Genomic DNA, 27,489 nt, shown 5'->3' on the forward strand with positions numbered 1-27,489 from the left:
TGTGCATTTCCAAAGTCTCGTGTAACCTTTTTACTGCATTTTCACTGTCTGTCAAAGTATTTATATACAGCGTAGAAAATCCAGCCTTTCAGGCCTCTGCCAACCTATGTAACACAAGGGGATAACATGCTGGCCTTTTTGCTAAATTCCAGAAAGTATTAGATTTGAACTGTATAAAACTTGTCTTTGTTCTGTTTCTTGTGTTTTTTTCTTAAATAGTTGTCATTTTAAACATTTAATTCTTTGATCTAATACATTCAGCCTATTGAATCCTTTCCACTATTATGTTAGTCTGGCCAAGTTTTATGACAAAGGAATGGATTTTGCTGGCATTTTGAGAATGGAACTAACAAATGGACTGAGACGAGGAGAAATTTCTCTGGGGATTGTAAATCTTTGGAATTTTCTCCCTGAGAGACTCAGTCAGGAGCTATGTCGAGAGATTTTTGGATCGTTCAGGAATAGAGATGTGGAGACCAGCTGGGAAAATGAAGTGCATGGTTAAGTGTGAACTTAATTAAATGCCAGAGCAGGCTCGAGGGACCTCTGCTTTTTAAGAGTTTTTTTATATGTTTCATATTTTCAGCTGCTCTGGACAAAGGTGATGATAGAAAACTTGCCAAAAGACCAACCTTGACCAGTTTCCAGGTAAGGATTATGTCAACTTCATGATGTGTTTTAATATTTTCCATATGTGTGTACTTGAGAATGCAATTCTAGAACTATACCTAATTTAACATATCAGTTATAAACTTCAAAATGGCAAATGAATCCAGGATTAATTTAGTAGTGCTCAAGTAACTTGTTATTAATTATGTGCATTAACCTTGCTCACAGCCAAAAGAAAATCACCTGCTCAATCCTGCCACACCTGACACAGAAGAACAGGTCTGCAGAAAGGGGAAGCTGCGGTCAGGTGTAAGTGTGTCCCAAAGCCGTGTGTCCAGCAGTTCCAAGATGAAATCTGAGGGATTGGGAGCATCGGTGCCGAAATCCAACGGGCGAAACTATGCCAGCGTTTCGAGGAAAGAGGAAGGAAAGGAAAAGAACGTTAAAAAGCTAAGTGAGAAAATGCCAAAAATTGGGAAAAGCAATGAGAAGAACAGCTCAACAAAGACAAATACACCTGCCAAGACCAGACTGGAGGCCAAGACAAACGGTGTGAGTGCTGTTAGTAAAGCGAAAGAACCTTCTGCAAGTTTCGCTAGTCAAGCAGTTCCTGCAGTGGCGAGCAAAGAAACCAGTGGTCATGATGGAAAATCAAATACGGGAGCCCGACCAAAAGTAGCTCCTAATACTCCGTCTGGAGTCCAACTGAAGTCAGGAAAACCACTCAAGAAAACCACTCATCAGGCAGAGAAAAATGGGAATAGGTGCCATTCCGACAAGCTGGAATGTTTGAGCAAGGTCTCCCCTGTGGAGACAATCAGACAGTCCGGTGAGCTAGAGGAGAACCATGTAACAAATGGAGTGAACTGTGGTGGGAAGAAAATTGCAACTGTCAGCAATCCTGTTGAAAATGTTGCACAGGAGTCTGCAAAGAGCCCTGCGAACCAGAAGGTTTACTCTGCAGGTTTGTTACTTCTGCAATTGAATTAGGACTTTATTTCCTGGAGCGTAGGAGAATGCGGGGAGATTTGATAGAGGTACACAGAATTATGAAGGGTATAGACGGTAAATGCAAACAGGCTTTTTCCACTGAGGTTGGGGAAGATTAGAACTACAGGTCATGGGTTAAGGGTGAAAGGTGAAATATTTAAGGGGAACATGAGCAACTTCTTCACTAGGAGTGTGGTGAGAGTGTGGAATGAGCTGCCAGTGGAAGAGAAGTTTGGACAAATACATGGATTGGAGGGATATGGAGGACTATGCTCCGGGATAGGATTAGGCAAAATAATAGTTTGGTATGGACTAGATGGGCTGAAGGGTCTCTTTCTGTGCTGTGACTCTGAATGTTAGTGCTTTCAATGTTTATTGTCCTCCCATGAGCCTGCTGATGTGCTTTAGTAAGGTGGAGAGATTGTCTTTAGTTATGAGCTGTACCGCAGCCGCCATGACGTTGACTGCAGACAATGTTACACCGCACAAACTGATGACTTCCAGCACCAAGCAGCACGGGAGGACCAACGTAACCCTGCTCCTCTAGCCTGACGTGCTATCAGTACTTACTTATGCCCATCACCCCTACTGGGGCACAGACTGCCGACAACAACCAGCTCAGATTCCTCTGTCCAGGGCCAACTTGTCCGTAGGTGTAACCCATCATCTTAAATCCTTTCTCTCCCATGGCTGAGGTCTTTGGAGCTTCTGCTGGCGTTTCTGTAGCTTTGGGTTTTTATGGGATGGAGTTGCTGGCCTCTGGCCCAACCCCCATCCTTTCACAGCTGGGCTAAGGACCATTCTATCAGGGATAACCAGTAAATGTTGGCCTTGCCAGATATTCCCCTAACCTCTCAAATATACAGCATAAAAAGAACAAGCAGCATGTTTGTTTTCTACTTTGTTTCTCTTTCTCTCCTCCCACCTCACCACCCCCAATTCCCCAGAGACCCTTGCCCCATTAAGTATTTCTTGCGCTGTATTGAATCCAATATTCAGATAGCTTAGTGTCAGGTAGCTGGTCCTGATGAAGGATCTTGTCCTGAAATGCCGACTGTTTACTCCTCATAGATGCTGCCTGACCTGCTGAGTTCCTGTAGCATGTTGTGTGTGTTGTTCTGGATTTCTAGCACCTGCAGGATCTCTTGTGCTATTGTGTAAATGAGAATTGCGATTTCAACCAGTTTTCCAGTAAGAATTCCAAGTGCATTTCAGATCCATTTTCAAGGACTTTACAAACCAAAGCAATTGATATGTCGCACTTTAAAACATTTGCAACCTCCCAGGATGCAATTCATGATATCTGTAGATCCCTCAAAGGAATTTATGAAATCCAGGTCTATAAATCCCCCAAATTTGCTGCACAAGTTGATAGAATGGTTAAGAAGGTGTATGGTTCAAGATTCAAGCTATATTTATTATCAAAGTGCGTATGCAGTATACAACTCTAAGATTCATCTTCTCCAAACAGCCACGAATCAGAGACAACCATAGAAGCTGATCAAACAAAAATATCAACCCCCCCCACACACAAAACCATAAAACAGCAAGATAATCAGCCCCCCCGCACCACGCGCAAAAATCAAGTTGTGCAAATGGCAACTAGAACATGACCTCCCCCCACCCACAAAAAAAAAGTGTTGTCCTTCATTCGTCAGGGAATTGAGTTCAAGAGCCACAAGGTAATGTTGCAACCCTCTAAAGCCCTGGTGAGACCACACTTGGAATATTGTGTGCAGTTCTAGTTGGCTCATTATAGGAAGGATGCAGAAGCTTTGGAAAGGTTGCAAAGCAGATTTACCAGGCTGAGGACTGGATTAGAGAACGTGTATTATGAGGGTAGGTTGAACAAACTAGGGTTTTTTTTTGGAAAGGATGATGATGAGAGGTGACCTGTTCGAGGTGTACAAGATGATAAGAGGCATAGATAAGTGGATAGCTAGAAAACTTTTTCCCATGATAGAAATAGCTAAGAGGGTAAAAGTTTAAGGTGATTGGAGGAAAGTATAGGGGTGAGTATTAGAGGTAGTTTTTTTTTTAGAGTGGTGAGTGTATGGAATGCCCTGCCAGGGGTGACGGTAGAGGCAGATACATTAGGGGCATTTAAGAAACTCTTGTATCGGGACATGGATAAAAGAAAACTGAACGGCTATGTAGGAAAAAAGGGTTAAAATGATCTTTGAGTAGATTAAATGGTTGGCACAGCATCATGGGCCCAAAGGCCTGTACTGTGTTGTACTGTTCTGTGACCTAGATGGTGAGATCCTTGTAACCTTCTCCCTTACAGTGCATATGTGAATGCTTCCAACCTTCGGAAGCCTGAACACCAGTTTCAGTTTCAGTGGGCTACTCTTCTGGTTTATCTACAGCACAGGTGATGGCAAACAACTGCACTAAAACCTAACCTGTTTTCTTTTATTTCCCCTCCACAACTACAGTTAACAAGCCAGCAACTCTTGTGAAAGCAACAAAAACACCATCCACGAAAAGCCCCAGACCGACCTCCAGTAGGTGAGTAACAGTTGTGGATTACTTCATAAAATCTCTTTATCTTTCCCTTTGTCTCTTATAAAGACCTTGGCAAGTAGGATTAAAGTTCCAAAGCATTCTGCATGTACTGTACATGAAGAACAGGAGAATCACTAGAGCGAGGGTTGGACTGCACAGGGGTAAAGGGGAAAATGTGTCGTGCCAGTGAGGTAGGGGAGGTCTTTAATGAATAATTTATTTCAGTGTTCACCTGTGAGAGGGACCCTGACGAATGTGAGGTCAGCCTAGAACCAATAGACTCACTTTCAAGGACCCTTCACTCATGTTTTCGATATTTATTGCTTATTTATTTATGTTTTTGCATTTGCAGAGTTTGTTGGCTTCTGCAGTCTGGTTGAAAGCCCAAGTTGGCAAGTTGGGTGGTCGTTCGTTGATTCTGTTATGGTTACTATTCGATAGATTTGTTGAGTATGTCAACAAGAAAATGAATCTCTGGTTGTTTATGGTGACATACATGTACTTGTATAATAACATTTACTTTGAACAGGCTAATGTACTGGAGCATGCTGAGATTAAGAAAGTCAGTGTTAGAGCTTTGGAAAAACATTAGAATAGGTTAACAACAGATGGTGCAATCCGGGTCATATTACGATCGAGGAACGTGTTTGTAGACCGGATATTGAACTTTTTACTGTTGGACTTTGGCCACATTCCACCGAGATACAACACTGGGCGGCGTGGGAGGTCGTTCCTGCCTGTGGCCATCGAATATGCAGCTCCTCCCATGGAGGGTCAGACACCCTGAGCCAACAGGCTGGTCCTGGACTTATTTTCCATCTGGCATAGTTTGCATTTTGTTGTTTGATTGTTTGTGGTTTTTGTATTGCTATATTTACGCTCTATTCTTGGTTGGTGCGGCTGTAACAAAACCCAATTTCCCTTGGGATTAATAAAGTATATCTATCTAGGTAAGTCCCCAGGCCAGGTGGGATATATCCCAGGTTATGGAAAATGAGGGAAGAGATGCCTGGAGTATTGATGATAATCTTAAAGATGGAAATTTTAAAGATTAGATTTAATTGTCACGCGTATATCGAAGCAAATAATGAACTGCATCATTTGCATCGAAGACCAACACAGTCTGAGGATGTGCTGGAAGAAGCCTGCAAGTGGCGGCAAGCTTCGGCACCAACATAGCATGTTCGCAACTGACAACCCGTATATCAGACCCGTAAAGCAGAATACAGGGTTAATGACAGGAATCTTAATAGTGAGGAGGAACAAAGTGATCTAGGTATCCAAGTCCACATATCCCTCAAAGTTACCACCCACAAGTTGACGGTGGCTAAGATGACATACAGTGTGTTGGCCTTCATTAGCCACAGGATTGACTTCAAGAGCTGCAAGGTAATGGCGCAGTTCTGTTAAACTCTGGTGATACCATATTTGGGGTACTGCTTGCTTCATTATAGGAAGGTTGTGGAAGCTTTAGAGAGGGTGCTGAGGAGATCTCTTGGATGCTGTCTGGATTAGAGAGCTTGTCTTGTATGAAAAGGTTCAGCAAGCTGGGGCTTTTCTCTTTGGAGTGAAGGAGAACGAGAGCCAACTTGATTGAGGTGTATAAGATAATAAGAGCCATAAATAGAGTGGACAGCCAATGCCTTTTTCCTAGGGCGTATACCTGACTACACTTTTACGGTAAAGTGAATGGAGGAAATTTTAGGGATGAGATCAGAGGAAGGCTTTTTACGCAGCAGTAAGTGCCTGGAATGCACTGCCGGGGTGGTGTTTGAGGGTGATACAATAGTGATGTTTAAGACAGTCTTGGATAGGCACATGAACGAAAGGAAAATGGATACCTATGGGCTACATAAGATGGAGAGATAAGATTGACTGTGGAATTGGTTTATGTACTGTAAGTCAGCACAACATTGTGGCCTGAAGGGGCCATATGGTGGTGTACTGTTCCATGTACTATAAATAAGTGTCCCTACCCTCTTGCCATTCCCCTTCCCCCCCCCACCAGTACTATAATGAGGGATTTGAATATATTAATGGTTGCTGCAGTGAGACATCGACCTGGTCCAAGGTATTAAAGTTGCAGGAATTCGTCCACTTGAGACGACAGAATATCTGTGTGTTGATCGTTCTCGAGCAGAATCAGAATCAGTATCACTGGCACATGTTGTGAGATTTGTTAACTTTGCAACAGCAGTAAAATACAATACCTGATAATGGAGAGAAAGAAGAAAACTGAATTATAGTAAATGCATGTGTGTGTGTGTATATATTAGTTACATTAAATAAGTAATGCAAAAGACAGGAAATTTTAAAAAAAGTAGTGAGGTAGGGTACATGCATTCAATGTCCATTCAGAAATCGGATGGCAGAAAGAAAGAAGCTGCTGCTGAATCTTTGAATGTGCAACTTCAGGCTTCTGTACTTCCTCCCTGATGAGAAGAGGGCCTGTCCTGGGTGATGGGGGTCCTTGATGATGGACGCTGCCTTTTTGAGGCACCGCTCCTTGAAGATGTCCTGGATACTACAGAGGCTAGTGCCTATGATGGAGCTGACTAAGTTTACAACTCTCAATCCTGTGCAGTGGCCCCGCCCCCCCCATACCAGATGTGGCCAGTTTAAATGCTCTGCACCGTACATCTGTAGAAATTTTTAAATGTTTTTGGTTACCACACAGTGGTAAGATGGAAGCATGCATCTCTTAAATGATCACGGAACAGCAAAACCTTGTCTGTAAAGACTTAATAATTTAAATAACTTAGTGCACAGCATTGCTATAAATAACAGATTTTATTGGACATAGTGAGGTATAAAGAAGAATCTGTTTTAATGTAGGTTTGGTGCCCCCTGCTGGATTAATGTATTTCCTTTGAAGAGAATTCAAATAACTTAAAACAAATTCAAACAGCACTGGTACAGGTTTTCACAAGTGAATGGAACATAGGTTTAAGCTTGGAAATCAGGAATCTGTCGGCTGTCTGGTGCACAATACTGACATCAAAGTAGGGTCTTTTAAGGAATGGGAGTAATGGAATCGGAATGGTTTAGGAAGTAATTCCAGAGCAATGTCCCAAGGCGACTGAATCTGTGCTGTATTTGAATTTTGTGATGCTTCACTGTCTCCAGTATGAATTAATTTTTGTTATGTGTGTCTTTGCTAGTGTGCCCAACAAGCAGAAGGTACAAAATAAAGAGGAAGCAATGCCACAGGCTCAGTTGAAGAGAGCATGGCACAGTAGTAACGACCCATCTGCTAAGCAAAGAGCAAAGGGAGCATCAGGGGCAGCTGGCAAGGTCAAAGGTACCTTCAATATCCCACACAATTTTTATGTATATTGTATCCTATAAAATAAGCAAGGTAGTAATGAAGAGAATGAAATGCTGGGGGTTTGGATGTTGATATTTGATTGTGGCAGCTGGTTGAAGATGCTGGAATTTAATGAATGCTGTGTTGAACATGGCAATTGTGAGCTGGAAGGCAACCTCCAAAGTGTTCTGGGTGTGTGGAGGTGGGGGTGTCTTTTCCACAGATACTACATGATTTGCAACATAATCTGTTTTGCTGCCATATCTGCACCTTTGATAGAGTTACACTAGTTGTAGAAGATTCGGTCTGTTGAGGAAGAGTAATGTTGGAGGCCTCTGTTTGTGGAAGAAGCGAAGGGGCCTCAGACCATTCTGATATGGGATGGATATACAGAGGAGATGGATGTTCGTAATGAAATGAGCCTCCAGAGCAGAGTTCCCAACCTATTTTATGCCATGGAGCATTACCATTAACTGAGGGGTCCGTGGACCCCAAGTTGGGAACCCCTGCTCTAGAGCCAAGAAAATAGGAAGTTGTCAAAATTGCAGAAGGTGTAGAGGTGTTGTAGATGTGAGAAGCAATTGGACAAAGGGAGAGAGATGGAGACATAGGTTCAATGTAGAAAAAGCAGGTTTAAATAATGGGTCTATGAGAGCTGTCCTTATGGATCTTGGGTCAGAAGAAGAAATGGGCCTACTGTGGTTGGGGAGACAGATTGGAGTCTGGAGGGAAAATCTTCAAAGGAAGTTGGGTCCATGAGTGTTGGAGATGAAGGTCTGTGTTCTGTTGTTGGGTCGTGGTCCAACAGGAGGAATGAGGTGATGTCAGGGAGCTGCTTTGATGTCTGTCAGCTGGGCAAACAAAAGCACCAATTTTATCAATAAGATCGATGGCAATATTGGAATTAGAAGTGGTAGAATGAGTAAGTGCAGTGGAAAATTTGATATAGTCAATAACATGTTGTCAGCAACGAATAAATCTAGTGAGGTGGTGAGGGCAAGGGGCCAGAGGTTGATTACCGTGGTTTCTTTCACTCGATTAAAGGCATTATATAAATTGTGATGGTTGTTGTGGTGCCAACTCTGATGGTGATTGTAACTTCGGAGAAGTTCTACACAGAAAACCATTAGAATGTGGAACTTTTTACTGCGTGGAAGATTGAGATAACTAACATGGATGCTTTTAAGAGGAAATTGGAAACATAATTGAAAAGTAAAACTCATCAAAGGGTAAACATTTATATATTACATTATTATTTTAAATCCACAAAGTTGTTGGTTTCATGTTTTAAAATGCCATTTTCTGGAACGTATTTTTAGTCTTTATTTGTTCCCTTATGTAGTGTAATGTACATTTTTTTAAAAAGTTCTATAAGGAAAATATGTTTGCAATTTTAACCTTTCTGTTATAATCTTAGATCCAAAGGTGGGTCCAGGAAAAATGAGCCCTGCTTCAGAAACAACTGATGCTTTAAAGCTGGCTAACAAAGTTCCAAACAATGAGAAAGTAACTGCCTCCAATGAAATGTTTACAAAATCTAACTCTAAAGCTGGAAAACCAGCTGGCTCCACACCGCTGAGGACAAATGTAAAGAAAATGGTACAAACTGGCACCAGAACACCTACACATTCGAATAAGGCTGCACTGAAAGAGAGAAGCGCATCATTACCTAACGTAAGAAAACCTTCAACTAAGGTGCTTACTGCCACAAACAAAACTGGTTCAGGATTGAAAAGGTCCACTTCTACTTGCCATGATAAGGCAGCTCCAAATTCCCCGCATCACAATGTGAAAAGTGTGGAATGTTTTGAACGTGAATCTGTTAATGCTGAACATGATCAAGCAGGAGCAAGTAATCCATTAGAACCCAGCCCAAATATTGATGCATCACCATCAAATAGTTGTAAGTTGGTGGAAGGGGAGCAGAATTTGGAAAGGCTTCAACAAAACTTGAGTTCCAGTATTCAGTCCAAACCTCCTGAAAAAGCAAGTGCTTTAGAGGAAATTGTGAATAAGGCAGCTGTTAATGAACGCTCTGAAGATGATGGACAATCTTGTGGGAAGTCAGATCAAAGGGCTACCCAGCATCAGCCTTCAGCAGTGGCAAATAAGGCATCCCCAAGTGATTTGGAAACCAAACAGAAATTCCTTCTGGAAGATAAGAGCTCAGAGGAAGACCATGTCCAAAGAGGAAGTTCTCATTATATTACTGCAACACCTGCTGACCAGACCAGCGAAGAGCCAGAACTTAACTTAAAGCGCGTTGACTTGCCTGAAGAAGTTAATTCACCAAGCGTTGGAGAAAATCAGGAGAGTGTAGAAACTCTGTTAGTGGAATCTTGGAACCTGGGTACAGAAGTGTATCCAGCTTCAGACACTTCATTCCCAAAACAAAGCCCAGACACAGACACTGGAAGTGCAACAACGTCATCTGATGATATAAAACCTAATTCTGAGGACTACGATGCTGGAGGCTCCCAAGATGATGACGGATCAAATGAGAGGGGCATTTCCAAATGCAGTACCGTGGTTTGTCGTGACTTTCTCGGAAGAAGTAGCAGTGACACCAGTACGCCTGAAGAACTTAAGGAATACGACAGTGGGTTAAAAGTAGAAGTTAAAATGAAAGGTGTGGAGCCCCATAGTCAGATTGGTGCAGTAGAGTCAGGAAGTGATCATGGTTTCAAAATCTCTCATCAAGGAACTAAAGCAATTGAGGAAAGCAGTGAGGACCCGTTGATGACCACCGCTGATAAATTAGATGTTGCCTCAGATCTCTTGTCTTTGAGTGAAGTTACTGAAGAAAAGTCTGAAATAGAGAATTCTGAGGAAATGTTCCATCCCACTGTTTCTGCCCCTCCTCCTCCTCCTGAGCAGACTATCTACCACTTCCAGGGTATTGACAACCTGGCTTTTGAAGATGTTACTGAAATTGAGGCCGAGGTTACAAACTTCCCCTCGGCCGCAAACTTCAAACGGTCGGTCCTGCTGTCTGTGGATGAGTGTGAGGAGCTTGGTTCCGATGAGGGAGAGGCCGAAACCCCGGCCTGTTCTTTGGATTCTCTTACTCCCTCAGATGTATTTGAAGGAGGTTCCCACGAGGGCAGTTACCAGCATCATGGGAAGACCTACTATTCCCGATACTCACTGGAAATTGAGGATGATTTTTTGAACTATGACTTTCCAAAGCAGTCTAAAAGGCAGTCGAAAGTTCCCAGCCCGTCACCGACTGCAGATGGTGCCACTACCGTAGATAACGGTACAGCTTGGCAAGCTGACTTGACAGAAGCGGAGCGAAGGAAACAAGCGGACACTGCTCCTGTTGCTCCCCACCTCGTCGTTGACTCGCTGGCTGAGGGACGAAATCAGCCCACGGGAAAGGATTCAACAGGCGTAAGCGCACCGGAAGGGCAGCAGGAGGACAATGTGTTACCCGTAAAAGATAGCATCCAGCCAGCCACTGTGGACGGTAGTGGTGATGGTGGTGGTAACAGTGACAGCAGACCTCAGGAAAGACCCAGTCATTTGCAGCTCTGCCAAAAGGAGCACTCTTCCACTGAACATAGCGAGAGCTTTGTAACAGACGGCATTAACACAATTGATAACGTAGCAAACATGGGAAAAGGGCATGTGCAAGGGTACCATCCAACATCCAGTGAACCACCTAATAATACTTTGCTAACAGGTAATGTATACCATAATTAACTTTTGATACCGCTTGGTCTGAAGATGGCACTGGGGCTTCTCTATCAACTTGCACTTATATAAGGAATTGAAACTAAGACCAGATTGATTAAGTTTGCAGAACTCTAGGATTTTTAAAACTGCAAAATGCAATAGAAGGGTTTGAGTTTCCAAGGTAACTATGTTTAGAATTGTTAAATGTGAACATTGTACATTTCTCCCCATTAACTGTTAGCATGAATGTAGGACTGTGTTTATTTATATATCTTAATAACAGTGGGAAGAATCTGCACTCTAGAATTTTCTGGTCATTTTTCTGTATATAACATTGAAAACCATTTAGCCAAAGCCATGTATTTGATAGATGTGTAATATAACGGAATGTGTTCAATCCAGATTCTTTTATAAGTGGAGCTTCATGGAGATCTATTGCACGTTGAATCCATGAATGCAGGCATGCAAAGGTTAAACTGACACAAAGCCCTTCGACTGGGTAGAATGCCAAAGTAATTAGATTTAGACTCATTGCAAAGACTGATTTGTAAATGTGTTTTTTTTTAAACTTTGAACTGAAGTGATGTGGTCTCAAGACATGAGAAATGCTACTTTGCCCGTTGAAAGAATCTAAACTACATTTGCACTGAAATATTAATAGTAATAATGTAAACTGTTCTGTAAATCAATAGTAATTGGATTTGAGGGAACAGTCCAAGAACATAATGTATTGTGCATACTGTATTTGTTTTGTCCAGAATGTATTTCAGAATATTTATGCTTGTATTCCTGATAAATTAAGCCAAATGTATTTAAATTGTCTAACTGATGACTCTGATTTACTTAGTAATGATACTTGAGGTTCTTACTGGATATTTTGCTTGACGAATGATTGCTCTTTTAACTGGTTGACTAACCTAATAAAATTACATCGGATGTCCTGACATTTTTTTAAAATTTGTATACAGTTGCACTTCCCAATTTACATAGCACCATTCAGAACCAAATCATACACAGAACATTAACATGCACTCAGCAGTATCTGAAATTCAAATGATGACAACTGAAGCTTAATTGAACTTCAGTGTGGTAAATTACAATTTGATTAGCTGGCTGAATGATGAAGGAATTAATAAGTGTGACCCCCCTCCCCCTCCCCCCAAGCACTACTAACAAACATCACATTGTCTGCTACCTCGGCTTTTCCTGGAATTGAAGGCTTCAAAACTGTGTCATAGCTGAATGACTTGTCACCTTTTTTTTCCCCTCCTGTTTTAGCAGATCAATTTTGAACAAGAAAATGCCTCCTTAAAATGAAAACTAATTTGAAAAGTTGACACTGAACACTTGTAAAATATTTGACAGAATAATTTCAGTGGTGATATGTTTCAGGATTAATTAAATTACATGAATACTTTAATCATTCTCATTTCCTATACGTGCATGTATTAATTTAATTGTCATATATTAATTTCTACCTTTTCATCACCCTTAAGACCATAGTACAATTCATTTATTATCATCATTGTAATCATTCCTGTAAAGAGATACGCAAGATAGACTGCAGCAGCCCCAATCTAAGTATCTGGTTACATCAGAATTTTTACAATGTATAGTATTATCAATTGTTTCAGGAGACTTAGCTGATTCTGACCGATCACAAAACTACGCACATGATTGTCGCCCTTCAAAAACCCTTTCTCCCATATACGAGGTGGAAATAATAGAAGATATGGAACGGAGCTCAGAGGTGGAAGTGAACCGTTTGCCACAGAAGGAAAGTGAACACTTTGCAGAGAGAGACTGGATACTGCTTAAGCAACTAATTGGAGATCAGGACCCAAGTTATGGTGTCGTCGACTGTCTGCCTGAAGATGTCAACCTAGCTCAGTATCTTATCAACCAAACGCTTTTTCTTTCTAGAGATGCTGCTAAAATGCCGAGTAAAATTGCATTTGAAAAAGAGGCACTCTGTAAATGGACTGAATTGCTATCTCCTTTGGAGGACTCGGCAGCTAGCATTACAATGGCTAGTTTCTCCCCTGAGGAATCAGCGTCCCCACAGGGAGAATGGACAATTGTAGAACTGGAAACTCATCACTAGCATACCCTCTGAAATGTGAACAGAGGTGTAAGTATGAACTGTTACTAGGTCCACTTCTCTCTCAGTCTTAACCAGGTATTATCACCTGGGTCATGCTGGATGCAGCAGTAAAACTTGCAATGTAAAATTAAGTATAATATACCGTTAAGGGAATTGTCTTGTAAATATCTTTGTGTCCTAGGATAATCATGAGTTATAAATATCTTATAAATTATTGGTTTGTATGTCTAACACATTTTCATAATGTAAAATGTTATTAAACTAAATTCATTTTAGTTTTTGATAGCATTAATCAGCTTATTAGAAGTTTCTGTTTTTTAAAAAAAAACTCAGTTTGTGAGTAGGGTCACATTCCTTAACAGATCTGTACTCTACAAGGTCTAGTCTGGAATCCAAAGTACCCTTGGTATTTGCACTGTTTTTTTTAAACCTTGAAGTTTTTTTTTGAAATATATGTTGATGTCCAGGGACTCAAGATCTGAACTAATTTAACTCTTTGATAAAATAAACTGCAAAATCTCTAAATGTGAACTATAATCTTATGTGAGCATATACCCTGCAAATGCTGATAATTGAAATGGTGGCATGAATAGGCATATTGTATATTAAGACACATGAAGCATCTCCTAGAACAATTAGCTTCACAGAGAAATCTCTAAATAATTCAGACTTGTGAAATAAGATTTTCTTTAATATTACACCTATTTATTTTAAATGTTGAAATTGAACTGCCCGTGATTATCCTTTAGATCACTGCCCCAGCATCAATGGAGAACTTGTCTGAAGAAACAGAACTGATTTTAAGGAACTTGGCCTTGTAGCTGGAGCCTCGCTGCAACTTAAGTTTAGATGTCAGTTTAAAATCATCCTTCCTGAGGCTGTGCAGGATACACACTAAACAGGTTTGGAACTCGTTGCAAAGTGCTGGAGATCTGAAATAAACACAAGTAGTCCTGGAAACATTCAGCTGGTCAGGCAGTAGTTAGTCACAGAGAAACAGTTAATGACCTTTCATCAGAACTGCATTTCAAAATCTGCCTCTTTTGAACAGAAGCAATTCCCAACCTATAGTCAAAATATACTGTATATAAAGGAATCAACACAGACCAATGCAAGAGAAAAGGACTAAATAGGATTACATTACATAAGATGGTGGTTGTTCATATGTGCAGCTTTTTAAAATGAATATGCAGATTTCCATTTCCTCTATGCAAGTCATACATGATTTTGGAAAAAAAGGAGTAACAATATTTTCCCTTTGTATTACAATGTGAGTAAATTTGTTGTAGCTGAGATATACAACTTCTAAGCTGATGTGAAAATAGAGGAAGACAATAAAACAAAATCTATTAACTATTAAGCTTGTCTTGAACTTTGTTTTAACTAAATACTACATTTTTACAAGGAAATATCCCAATTTCCTATTTCATATGGTTTTCATGTTTTCAGAATGACATGTCCAACACTTTTCCCAAAAAAAAACTGAAATACACATCTTAGTGAATCACAAACACGAGGAAGTCTGCAAATGCTGGAAATCCAAAGCAACACACACCAAACGCTGGAGGAACTCAGCAGGTCAGGCAGCATCTATGGAAAAGAAGCCAAAACCTTTCAGTCCTGAAGCAGGGTCTCAGCCCAAAACATCAACTGTTTATTCTTTTCCTTTGATGTTGCCTGACCTGTTGCTACTCTATTTATGGATGTTGAGAATTGTGCATGTCGTTTCAAAATTGCTTAAACAGTGAAATGTTGGCTTTATAATTTTACTACTATTTTATTTTTACATTTATAAACTAGAATATTAAAGTTGCATGCTACTTAATTCCCAGGGTAAGAGTGTGGTAAAGCTTTGTGTGATAGTTAATGTTTCGTAATATTTATGCGACAGAAATATACAATTTGCTTAACTAAATTCATGGCGACTCCTGGGAGTAATCCACCAGCCCATTCCCTTTGTCTTTCCCAGCACCAATTCACTTCTATTCCCTTTTTCTTCTTCCCTTGGTCTTTACCCTGTGGAGATTAAATATTTGACTTTTTTAAATAGTCCATCCTCAAGTTGCTGTTATTCGTGTTAGCCATTTTCACATTCCCTCCACCGCAAGGATTTAATTTTGGTTTGTTATATGTTGTATGCCTCCCTGAGATGCTCCTTGGTCTCCGCAATCTGAACTTCTTGCATGCTTTGCTTTTAATAGGTTTAAACCGGAAAGTAGTAAGTGCAGTCTGTGCAAGTTTGCTGACGTTCACCTTTGCAACAAGTGTATTTTGGAAACAATCTCACACGGTAATTGGTATCTAATTAACTATCGACGCTGGAGCGGATATTCCCAGATCCTTGGAAGTGCCCACTCGCCTGTCACGTGTGCGATTCGTGACGTCAGGATCATGGCAACGGGCGGGGTTGCCATCGTCAGCACCGCCCTTCAGGTGGAGTGAGGCGGGCGAATGGGGCGGAGGGCCGGACTGAGGCGGTAATCCTCGGCCAGTAGCTGGGGGGAGTGTCTGTCTGCAGCTATCCGACTGAGGGCTGAGGCCCGACTCTGGGATGTGCCACCCGCATGGGCAGCGGCCTTCCTTACGCTGCAGCTTGCCCTTGTCGGGGGCTTCTGCTGTCCTGTGATTGACTCAATGAAATGGGTCTAACTTGGGCTTATTGGACGGTATGGGCTAGTTGGGCCGAATGACCTGTCTCCGCGCAGAAGGACTATAATACTGGGCGCACAGTTTGTCTCTTGCCGCTCTTTTCCTAAATTTAAATGTGGTTATGATGCCGGAGATTAATCCTAGGATGCGCTGGGACACATCATCAGTGATATAACCTGGGGTCATCGGGGGTTTCGGGTCTTTCACATCAGACAGCCTCGCCCAGGTGACCCAGTCAGGGTCGATCGGGCCCTGGCTTGTGGTCCCAGTAGCAATGGTTCACGGGTCACACCTCTTGATCCATAGCCGTCTGGAGGCTCACTCAACAGTTTCTGTGATGGTCCTGATGGCTCTTCTTTACAGCCCTCATAATGCCAAGGTCCAGCCGAAGGGCTTCAGTCCGAAACGTGGACTGTACTCTTTCTCCTCCCATAGATGCTGTCTGGCCTGCTGAGCTCCTCCAGCATTTTGTGTGTGCTGCTTGGTTTCCCGGCGTCTACAACCTTTATCTTGTTTTGTGATTGGATTCCAAGGAGAGAGTAGGTTCTACACAACCAGCAGCCGGCAAAACCTCTACACACCAGCTCTATAGGCTCGTGTCATGCCCTCCACCCCAGTCTCTGCCACTGCTCTACCTGCACATGGTATTTGACTAGTTACAGGCAGATTTATTAGTTATTTTCAGCCATGCCGTTGTATAAACTTGGATGCAGGGATCATAAATCCAATGGCCTTGGTTGTTGCATATTTGTATTTGCGTGGGGTAAGTATATAAGTCTCGATTACGATGAATTATCACAATACAGATCCTTCACTGTCTGACATTATCTCGTGAGTGAAATTACAGCTAGATGTCTGGTTTAGATTCATTTGCAAAAAAGATTGATACACGAAAGTAAAACCACCAAGCTGCATGGTAATTATGGGTGTGAACTGAAATTGAACCTTTTTCAAGAAGCAGACGTACCTTGTTGCTTTTAGTGCTACACAATTTTCAAGTATATCTTGCTGCAAAAAAAAAGGAACTAAGCAATAGGTGTTCACAATATTTCAGCCGGAGCGTAAAATAAACTGCTTGAAGAACTCAGCATGCCAGACGTCATCTGGAGACAAAGGCGTGGTTGACAATTCAGGTCAAGATTCAGCATCAGGATGCCTCCAGCAGGTTATTTTGCTCCAGTTTTCAGCATCTACAGTCTTGTGTCTCCAGCATTTTAGTTGGACTTCATGATATAGTTTTAATTAATGATAAATGCATGAAATTATATTGTGCTCATTGTAGTCAGCAACACCATTTCTTTGATATTTATCAATTAATTCAGTGAACAGATGAATTGTTTTTGTTTTTACTTAATCTATTATGTTTTCCACATTTTTCCAGCATCATGAAGCTATCTTGTCCTTGTCAAGTCAGCACCAACGAATTAGATTCTCTGACTCTGTGGTGACTGGATCGATCATTTTCCCACTTTCTGGTATAATTAACTAAATAATAGTTCTATTTTGCAGCTACCATAGAAAGTACATTAATCACATTCAATTTGTTACATGAAGGATAGCTTTCCCTGTTACTCTGATTTTGCCACATTTATCCACTTTTCTATAATGTGGAACATTTTGCAACACCTTACTCAAAAATTATCCTGCAAACTGTTTTAGTAATTCTATATATTATATTAATACAATATTGAATGCTCTAATCAGAACTTACTCATTGGCAATATCTGATATTCAGAATCATCTCCATGCAAAAAAAAACTCTATAAAAGATTAGTTTCAAGCAAGCATGAAAATGCTATTAGACTTGCTGAATTGGGAGTACGATGACTGAATTCCTGTCCAATGGTCTGGACTTCAAACAGACGTGACTTTGAATGCTACTATTGTTGCTATTGCTAAGTTCACGTAATCAAGTAAATCTAGAATTTAGAAGCTTATGTAGCTTAAGTATTTGTAATGATGGCCATAATATGCAAGATTGTCTTTTAAAAATCTGATTTACCAACATCCTTCAGAGAAGGTAAGTTGCCACTGATCTGAGTTCAATCTCACTAATGTGGCTGATTTTTAACTGCTTCTGAAATGGACAAATAAACCACCAAGAGTGTTTACAGTTGAACAGCACTGGTGTGCTAGTAGCATCCACTTACCTTGAATAAAACAACTGAGAAGATTAATTCCAATATAAGGAATTGTTAGGAAGAATATTTATTGAAATGCAGTGTAGAAAACCCCTTCCTGCCCTTTGAACCACGCTACCCCGCAATTAACCCTAGCCTAATTACAGGGCAACTTGCAATGACAATCAGCCAACCAACTGGTATGTATTTGGACTGTGGGAGAAAACCGGAGCAATCGGAGGAAGCCCACGTGGTCACATCACAGGGAGAATGAACCAGCAGTGGTGGGAATTGAACTTGCGTCACCTGTACTGTAAAGCGTTGTTTTAACCACTACGCTACTGTGCCGCCCATGGTGGTGTAGTGGTTAATACTGCTCATAGTACCAGAGACACGAGTTCAATTCCCATTGCTGCCTGGAAGGAGTTTGTACGCTCTCCCTGTGACTGCGTGGGTTTCCTACCACAGTCCAAAGATGTACTGGTTGGCAGGTTAATTTGTCACTAAATTGTCCCATGATTAGGTGGGATTAAATCGAGAGATTGCTGGGCGGCATGACTCAAAGGGCCTGTGCTCTGCTGTATCTCAATAAACTTTATAGATTCTGAATAAGACTGCAGAGCAAAGATGTCCAGAGGTACAGTTGCATGTCAGTAAAAGTAGAGATCAATGTAATTAATAAGGCCATAAAAAGAGTATGCGAGAAGATTCATTTCCGCAAGAAGTATGTTAGAGTTGAAAAACAGAAAAGTTATCTTAAACAGACAGACTTTCTTCCAACCATGCTATAGGAATACTGTGGATAATCTTGGTCTTCAGTAGGTACAGGAGCCTTGTCCCACACCACCAGGCTCAGGAACAGTTGTTACCCTTCAATCATCAGGCTTCTGAACCAATGTGGATAATTTCAGCTCAAATCTGACTGATTCCACAACCTGCGGACTCATTTTCAAAGACTCAATAACTCATGTTCTGAGCATTACTTATTTGTATTTTCACAGTATGTCTTTTGCCCTTCAGTTGACTGTCAGTCTTTCTGCAAAAATTTTCATTGCTTCTAGTATATTACTTTGTTCTACTGTGTATGCCTGCAAGAAGGTAAATCTTGGAAAGGTAGTATGTGGAGTCAAATGTACTTTGATAATTTATTTTGAACATTATCAGTTGAATTTTGAGTACTGTCAAAATGCAAAAATAATTAGAATGAAAATGGAACATGTGATGGAATATTTATCAGGAAAGGCTGAATAAGCTTTGGACTCTTCTCTGGAAAAGAGACCAAGGGGAATGGTCTGATATTTTGCAGTAGTGAAATGATTTGATACAATAGATGGAAAATATTTGCATTTGTCTGATGTCCAAAACCAAATCTGGTGGGAAATGGCTTTTGTACTGAAAATAGAATTGTGGTAAACTATATTCTACCTTTGTCCAATCTGCAGAAAAGACCAGTGTTCTCTGTGCTGAAACCACTATTTCTGATCCATATTAATGATGTAGATGTAGTTGTGCAGGAGGAAGTTTCCAGATCAGTAGATAACACAAGAATGTTAGCGGTGAAGGGAAGTGTGGTGGGAATGTAACAGTTGTCTTAGGAAAACACAGGGAAGATGTAGCTTGGTGAAATGAACTTGTGACAGAGTGAATTCAGTCCAAATTGGTATGGTGGCGTAGTGGCATCAGCGCTGGACTTTGGGGTGGAAGGTCCTGAGTTTGAATCCAGTTGGCCCCCGTGCACACTTTCCATCCGTGCTGGGTTGAGTGTTGAGCTAGCAACTCGACCTCGTTAAAAAAAAGAAATTGCCTGCTACAGAAACATCAACAGCAAAAAGTTGGTGGCCTATGCTCTCTTGTGAGTTTAAAGGCAATTTCTTTTCTGGTATGGTGGAATATTTTGGTAGGAAGAACAAGGACATGAACTAAATGATGTAGGCCTGCAGAGAAAAAAAAACTATGGAGGATCTTGTTGCGTCAAGCAGGACCTGTGGAAGAAAATGGACAGTTGATGTGCCCGGGTCTAGGCCATTCATTTGGACTGAAGGAGTAGAAGGGAGATAACCAGCTGAAAGAGGCAAGGAGAAGATGTGGAGCACAAGCTGGCAAACAATAGGTGGATCCAAAAGAGGAGGAAAGACTAGAAATAACAATAAAAGTTATAGGTGAAGACAATGGAATCCGGTAAGAAAGGAAGGGAGATCATGGAACTAAATAGGTGGGATGGGCTGGTGGCAACAGTGGTGAGGTGACCTAGTGGGAAGAGTGTGTTGATGGGCAAATGGATAAGGGGAAAGAAATTCGTGGGTGTGGAGTTGGTGTTGGGTGTGAGTAAAAAGATCTGGGTAGATCAGGAGGGAGAAAATGACACATGGGGCAGGGCAGTAGGTTACCCAAGACTGAAACATTGGAAATAGATTAAAGTAATTTGCTAAAGATCTACAACATGAAGAAAATCTATTTAACACTACGAGTAAATCTGAAATTCACTGCCTGAAAGATGATTCAATGCTCAGGAGGAAATAGGCAAAAAAAAACCCCAAAGATAAACAATTTACAGAGCAATGGGAAAAGACCAAGGTGATACCTTAGCTTATCAAAGAACCAGCACAGACTTGATAGGCTAAATGGCTTCCAGCAGTGCTGTAGTGATTTTGATTCTGTTTAGGATTCTGTGCTCTTTGTTGTCCCTTGGAACAAATGAAACCAACATTTTTATTTCCTTTTGGAAACAATACATGCTTCACCCTCTGTGCAGTGCTGTCTGAAGGTGTTGTTAATAGTCCATCTGCCAACTTGGAAAGAGTCCAAGGTACTGTAAAAGATTTCAGGGCTGCAGTGACCTTCACAGTTATCAGCATGATATGCCTCTGGAGTTTATCTTGAAACAGGTGGCAAAAATCTGACAGCATCTCTCTGCTGAATTTCAGTCAAATCCAAATAATTGCATTGTGGTTGATAAAAAAAAAATCACCGGGGTAGTGGAAGATGAGAGTTTTCTAGGAAATGTGGTTTACTGCTCAAAAATCATGATTTAAAAAAAATTAGCCTCTGTTATTTCTTCAACTAATGTAACTAAGGGTTTTCAAAAATCTCTATTTTGAGAAGCAAAACGTTACCTTGGAGTAGCTCTGCCAATTTCCATGACCCACAAATTTTACAGAAATTGTCAGAAATGTGGAATATCATTCATAATTTGCAAAAAATGCAATTTAACCATTAGTTACTGGTTATCATTTCAACTGAAGTCAATGATCAGCTTAGTAATTGAGTGTAATCTTTTGGCATCAGTGGGAATTAATGTAGCCAAACAACAGCATAATTGCATAATCATTGAAGCTTTATTTTTTAATTATTCTGCCTTTGGCTGCCAGCCGGAAAGGAATAAAATGGCATACAGCTGGGGTTATGGATCCTTTTTCTGGCATCGTGTTCTGGCACTCATTGCTATTATTAACCTAAATCCAGCCTTAATATTTTTTTTATTCCAAGAAACAGCAGAGTCTAAAGAGCAGAAAGGATGAGCTGTAACTTTCTCCAATTAAATACAGGGCACATATCAACCTCTAAATTAATTTCCATGTCCTCACCATCAGATTCTGTAAATGCTGCCAACAAATACACCTTGTTTGACTTGACTTTAGATTTTGACTGTATAGCTTTTCCAGCACTTTAACCACTTTGCACTGAAATGGACATTTATTTGTCCTAATTGTGTTTTCTTGTAAAATTGTGTATATTTAATTGTTGAATTGTGTTTTCTTGTGGATTGTGCTTGTATGATGCTATGTGCCTGTGATGCTGTTGCAAATATTTTTTTTTTAATATTGCACCTGTAAATACACTCAGTGGCCACTTCATTAGGTATCTGTGGTACCTAATAAAGTGGCCACTGAGTGTATGTTCATGGTCTTCTGCTGCTGTAGTCCACCTACTTCAAAGTTTGACGTGTTGTGCGTTCAGAGATGCTCTTTTGCACACCACTGTTGTAATGCCTGGTTATGTGTGATACTGGCACCTTCCTGTATGCTTGAACCAGTCTGGCTATTCTCCTCAGATCTCTCTCAACAACAAGGTTTGTTCACTCACAAAACTGAGAACTGCCGCACACCAAGTGTGTTCTTTTGCACCATTCTCTGTAAATCCTATAGACTGCTGGGTGTGAAAATCCCAGGAGATCAGCAGTTTCTAAGATATTTTAACCACCAACAATCAAAGTCACGTAGAACACATTCCTTCCCAGTCCCGATATACTTCCATCCCCCACCAGGAAGGTCTCAAAGCTCTCTGCTTCTTTTTGGATTGCAGACCTAACCAGTTCCCCTCTACCACCACTCTGCTCCGTCCAGCGGAATTAGTCCTTACTCTTAATAATTTTTCCTTTGGCTCCTCCCACTTCCTCCAAACTAAAGGTTGTAGCCATGGGTACCCGTATGGGTCCCAGCTATGCCTGCCTTTTTGTTGGCTTTGTGGAACAATCCATGTTCCAAGCCTTTACTGGCATCTGACCCCCACTTTAACTTCGCTACATCGACAACTGCATTGGCGCTGCTTCCTGCACGCATGCTGAGCTCGCTGACTTCATTAACTTTGCCTCCAACTTTCACCCTGCCCTCAAGTTTACCTACTCCATTTCTGACACCTCACTCCCTTTTCTGGATCTTTCTGTCTGTATCTCTGGAGACAGCTTATCTACTGATGTCTACTATAAGCCTACGGACTCTCACAGCTACCTGGACTATTCCTCTTCTCACTTGTCTCTTGCAAAAATGCCACGCCCTTCTTGCAATTCCTCCGTCTCCGCCGCATCTGCTCTCAGGATGAGGGTTTTCATTCCAGAACGAAGGAGATGTCCTTTTTAAAAGAAGGGGGCTTCCCTTCCTCCACCATCAACTCTGCTCTCTGCTCCCCCATTTCGCGCACACCTGCTCTCACTCCATCCTCCCGTCACCCCACTAGGAATAGGGTTCCCCTTGTCCTCACCTACTACCCCACCAGCCTCCAGGTCCAACATATAGTTCTCCGTAACTTCCACCACCTCCAACGGGATCCCACCGCTAAGCACATTCCCCCCCCCCCCCCCCGCTTTCCGCAGAGATCGCTCCCTACGCGACTCCCTTGTCCATTCGTTCCCCCCACACCCCATCCCTTCCCTCCGATCTCCCTCCCGGCACTTATCCTTGTAAGCGGAACAAGTGCTACACGTGCCTTTACACTTCCTCCCTCACCACCATTCAGGGGCCCCAGACAGTCCTTTCAGGTGAGGCGACACTTCACCTGTGAGTCGGCTGGGGTGATATACTGCGTCCGGTGATCTGGATGCTGCCTTCCATACATTCCCGACGCAGGCTGGGAGACCGTTTCGCTGAACACCCATGCAGAATCTCCCAGTGGCCACACATTTTAATTCCATGTCCCATTCCCATTCTGATATAACCATATAACAATTACAGCACGGAAACAGTTTGCCTATTGTTATTCATGCACAAACAAGATCGCCTGGGTAATGTGGATCTAGTATGTTAACGATAATTGGTGGAGGACAGGAATGAAGGCTTTAATGAAAGGCAGACTGAGGTGAAAGGATAATCATGTCTTTATGCCAAAGACATGATTATCATCATATGCACAAACTGAATTATTCTTCAGAATGTTTTATTGGTTGCTAAAAAAAATCCATGATTAATCTTTTTTTCCCCTTTTCAAGCACTGAGGTTTTGTGATTCTCAGCACTTAATTTTCACAGGTATTGCATTTATTATAATAGATACTCAAGATTTCTGCGATAATTCTGCAGAAACAAAGTCATTGGAGCGCATTGAACAGTTTGTCCACATTCATCGAAACAGTTTCCTGCTTTTGTCTGCAGGCCTGTATGGTCAGAAAGAATGGGATGTACTATTTAAAATTCAGCTAAGGTACTTAATATGAAAGTGGATTATTTAATAATTTTAGTATTTACATATCTAAAAGTTATTGAAAGGCAGCTAAGCCATTGAGGTTGGAGGAACAACACCTTATATTCCGTCTGGGTAGCCTCCAACCTGATGGCATGAACATCGACTTCTCTAACTTCCGCTAATGCCCCACCTCCCCTTCATACCCCATCTGTTATTTATTTATTATTATATATTTTTTTCTCTCTCCTTTTACTCCATCTATCCCTCTCACTATAGTCCTTGCCCATCCTCTGGGCTTCCCCCTCCCCTTTCTTTCTCCCTAGGCCTCCTGTCCCATGATCCTCTCATATCCCTTTTGCCTATCACCTGTCCAGCTCTTGGCTCCATCCCTCCCCCTCCTGTCTTCTCCTATCATTTCGGATCTCCCCCTCCCCCTCCCACTTTCAAATCTCTTACTATCTCTTCTTTCAGTGAGTCCTGACGAAGGGTCTCAGCCCGAAACGTCGACTGTACCTCTTCCTATAGATGCTGCCTGGCCTGCTGCGTTCACCAGCATTTTGTGTGTGTTGCTAGGAATTCCAGCATCTGCAGATTTCCTCGTGTTTGCCTTCCCCATACTGATGTTTTGTCAGAATAAATGAACCCCTTGACCATGTCTGTATGCTATTATGCATTGAGTTGCTGCCACATGATCGGTTGATTAGATATTTGCATTAACAAGCAGGTGGATGTAATAAAGTGGCCACAGAGTGTACATTTACTTGTGCATATGAAACAGGCCATCTCGGCCCTTCTAGTCTGTGCTGAACTCTTACTCTCACCTAGTCCCACTGACCTGCACTCAGCCCATAACCCTCCATTCCTTTCCTGTCCATATATCTATCCAATTTAACTTCAAATGACAACATCGAACCTGCCTCAACCACTTATGCTGGAAGCTCATTCTACACAGCTACCACTCTCTGAGTAAAGAAGTTACCCCTAAACTTTTGCCCTTTAACTATCAACTCATGTCCTCTTGTTTGTAAAACTTTTGAGTGGTACATTTTTCCAAGTACTTGGTCTCAAATTTTGTAAACTTAGCATATCTTATGTTTGGAATTTGGCATGTAATTGGAACAGAGGCAGACCATAATACCCCATGCCATTGGATGGATGAAAATTTGCCTGTAGTCCAAGTGCTCAGCAATGTTAGCTGGAAGAATCACAGAGAGAAACATTAAAGTGGTGGTTTGTCGGGTAAGCGAGGTGCGGGGTGGGGGGGGGGAAGGGTGAGGGTGATTAGAATGGTGTTAGTGATTACTTTTGAAGTTATTCAGTTGTCCCACAAACAAGATAATTATTCACCAGCTAAAAAGTATAGTAAACAAATGTAAGTTTTTGGTGGTATTGTGGGACCAAGGTTTAATGCTGTTCATATTCTAATAGTATTGGAATTTCTTTTATTATTCTTTGGCAAGTTGTCTAAGCTCTCTTTGCCACCTCAACTAAAAGAGACGTCAACGGGATTGAAAAAAGCTGCAGTGGGTTGTAAACTTAGCCAGCTCGATCACGGGCACTATCATCCTGCCATCAAGAACATTTTCAGTAGGGGATGCCTTAGGAATGCAGCTTCTGCCATTAAGGACCCCCACCACCCAGGACATGCCTTCTTCTCATTGCTACCATTAGGGAGGAGGTACAGCAGCCCGAAGGCACCTCAATGTTTTTATGAACAGCTTCTTCCCCTCCACCATTAGGTTTCTGAATGGTCCATGAATCCATGAGCACCACCTCACTATTTTGCTCTCTCTTTGCACTAATTACTTACTTTTTTGTACATCTTGTTAAAAGGCATCCGTTAGTCTTGCATGGATCTGCACCTGGAAAGTCTTCACACTTCACAACCTGGGCAAGGTTGTATGGAAGACAGGCAGTTGCCCATGCTGCAAGTCTCCCCTCTCCACGCCACTGATATTGTCAAAGGGAAGGGCATTAGGACCCATGCAGCTTGGCACCAGTGTTGTCGAGAGCAATGTATGGTTAAGTGCCTTGCTCAAAGACACAACACGTTGCCTCGGCTGGGGCTCAAACTCACGACCTTCAGATCGCTAGTTGAATGCCTTAACCACTTGACCACGTGCCCACATGTTACAGTTACGTCTTGTAACTTACAGTATTTTCATATATTGCGCTATACTGCTGCTGGAAAACAAATTTCACAAAAAATGTCAATTACAATAAATCTGATTCTGACATACACCAACTCCAGGTTGGGAGACTGAAGTGTCATTGTAGATCAGGTTCAGAATTAGAATCAAAATCGAGTTTACTATCACCGGCTTATGTTGTGAAATTGTTAACTTTGCAGCAGCAGTACAATGTAATATATGATTAATATAAAAAAGAATTATAGTACATATACATTTATATATCAAATAGTTAAATTAAGTAATACAAAAATGGGCAAACCAGTACCACTGACCAAGTAAGCAGAAACTGATATACTACTCAGGCCTAAAATAATTTAGCCTCAAGAAATTATTACGAAAAGATCTATCTCTGCAGGTTGACCAGCTTTGGGTTTAGCCCAGAGGTGGTTTATGAGAATGATCCCAGGAAGAATGAGCGTGGGGGGTGGGGGTAGGGGTAGGGGGGCATGGGTGGTCTCTTTGACACCGAATATTAGAGGGCCTAGATAGATTGGACATGGAGAGGATATTTCCAATAGGGGGAGAATCTGGGACCAGAAGGATTAGCCTCAGAATACAAGGATGTCCCTTTAGAACAGAAATGAGGAGGAATTTCTTTACCTAGGGGGTGCTGAATCGGTGGAGTTCATTGCCATAGACATCTCAAATCAATGGGTATATTTAAAGTGGACATTGATAGGTTCTTGATTAGTAAGGGTGTCAAGGGTTACATGCACAAAGCAGAATGGGGTTGAGAGGGATAATAAATCAGCCATGATGGAATCCCGTAGCAGACTCAATGGGCTAAAAAGTGTAATTCTCTGCTAAGCCCTCTGATTTTATCTCCTTTCGTTTTCTTGGCTAACACAAATATATAACATTTCATACATTTTTATTTTGCAGATTTCTAGGTAATAATCTGAAAATCATACCTTCACACAATGCTGGTGACATGGTCAGGAGCATGCTTACGATAGCCAAGGTAGATGTACTTCTAATATTAACATTTAATTGAACTTTGAATCTTGTATATCACTGTCCAGTACATGATCCAATATGAGGCAGGTTCTCTAAGGAAATTTTGTTAAGGATGACTGTAGTTATCAGTTTCACCATTTGGTAACGTTAAGAATGAAAGTTTAATTTATATAAATACTTCAATGAATTAATTAATGAGAGCATATTTGGCAGTGAAGTACAACCTTTTTATAGGGAGGACTCATGCTGCAGGCTGATCATTATATTTGTTTTTGTGTATTGCTTGTATAATGTTTCAAACATGGTCAGTGATTCAAATATTTATTCCTTATGAAGGTTACAAGTAAACCACATGCAGACAGTGTTCGTGATCGCATTGCCATGACCCGAGCTCAGATTATTGAACGTAGCCCTGTCTGGGAGATGCTTCGCCAGTGGCAGCTAAATGTGGTATAAAGTATTATTAATGTACAATGCTTTG

At 41.4% G+C, this 27,489-nt stretch overlaps 2 protein-coding genes across 4 annotated transcripts in view; both read left to right on the forward strand.

The window, feature by feature from the left end:
- Positions 1 to 14,521, forward strand: part of btbd8 (BTB domain containing 8) — a 120,257-nt gene extending 105,736 nt beyond the window's left edge. For all 3 annotated transcript variants that reach the window (XM_072273422.1, XM_072273421.1, XM_072273423.1), the window contains 6 exons: positions 587 to 648; positions 838 to 1,573; positions 4,038 to 4,110; positions 7,269 to 7,408; positions 8,832 to 11,099; positions 12,727 to 14,521. In XM_072273422.1, the coding sequence (XP_072129523.1) occupies positions 587 to 648; positions 838 to 1,573; positions 4,038 to 4,110; positions 7,269 to 7,408; positions 8,832 to 11,099; positions 12,727 to 13,196 (3,749 nt within the window). In that variant the 3' untranslated portion in view covers positions 13,197 to 14,521. The remainder of the gene's footprint in view (positions 1 to 586; positions 649 to 837; positions 1,574 to 4,037; positions 4,111 to 7,268; positions 7,409 to 8,831; positions 11,100 to 12,726) is intronic.
- A 130-nt stretch (positions 14,522 to 14,651) lies between these two features.
- Positions 14,652 to 27,488, forward strand: LOC140206267 (protein SPO16 homolog). Its single transcript, XM_072274597.1, is given in 5 exon segments — positions 14,652 to 14,689; positions 17,196 to 17,320; positions 23,706 to 23,877; positions 26,934 to 27,012; positions 27,345 to 27,488. Coding segments are annotated over 5 exon segments (534 nt in total). The 3' UTR covers positions 27,465 to 27,488.
- The last annotated feature ends 1 nt before the right edge of the window (position 27,489 follows it).

Source organism: Mobula birostris, chromosome 12 (genome assembly GCF_030028105.1).
Source record: "Mobula birostris isolate sMobBir1 chromosome 12, sMobBir1.hap1, whole genome shotgun sequence".
NCBI lineage: Eukaryota > Metazoa > Chordata > Chondrichthyes > Myliobatiformes > Myliobatidae > Mobula > Mobula birostris.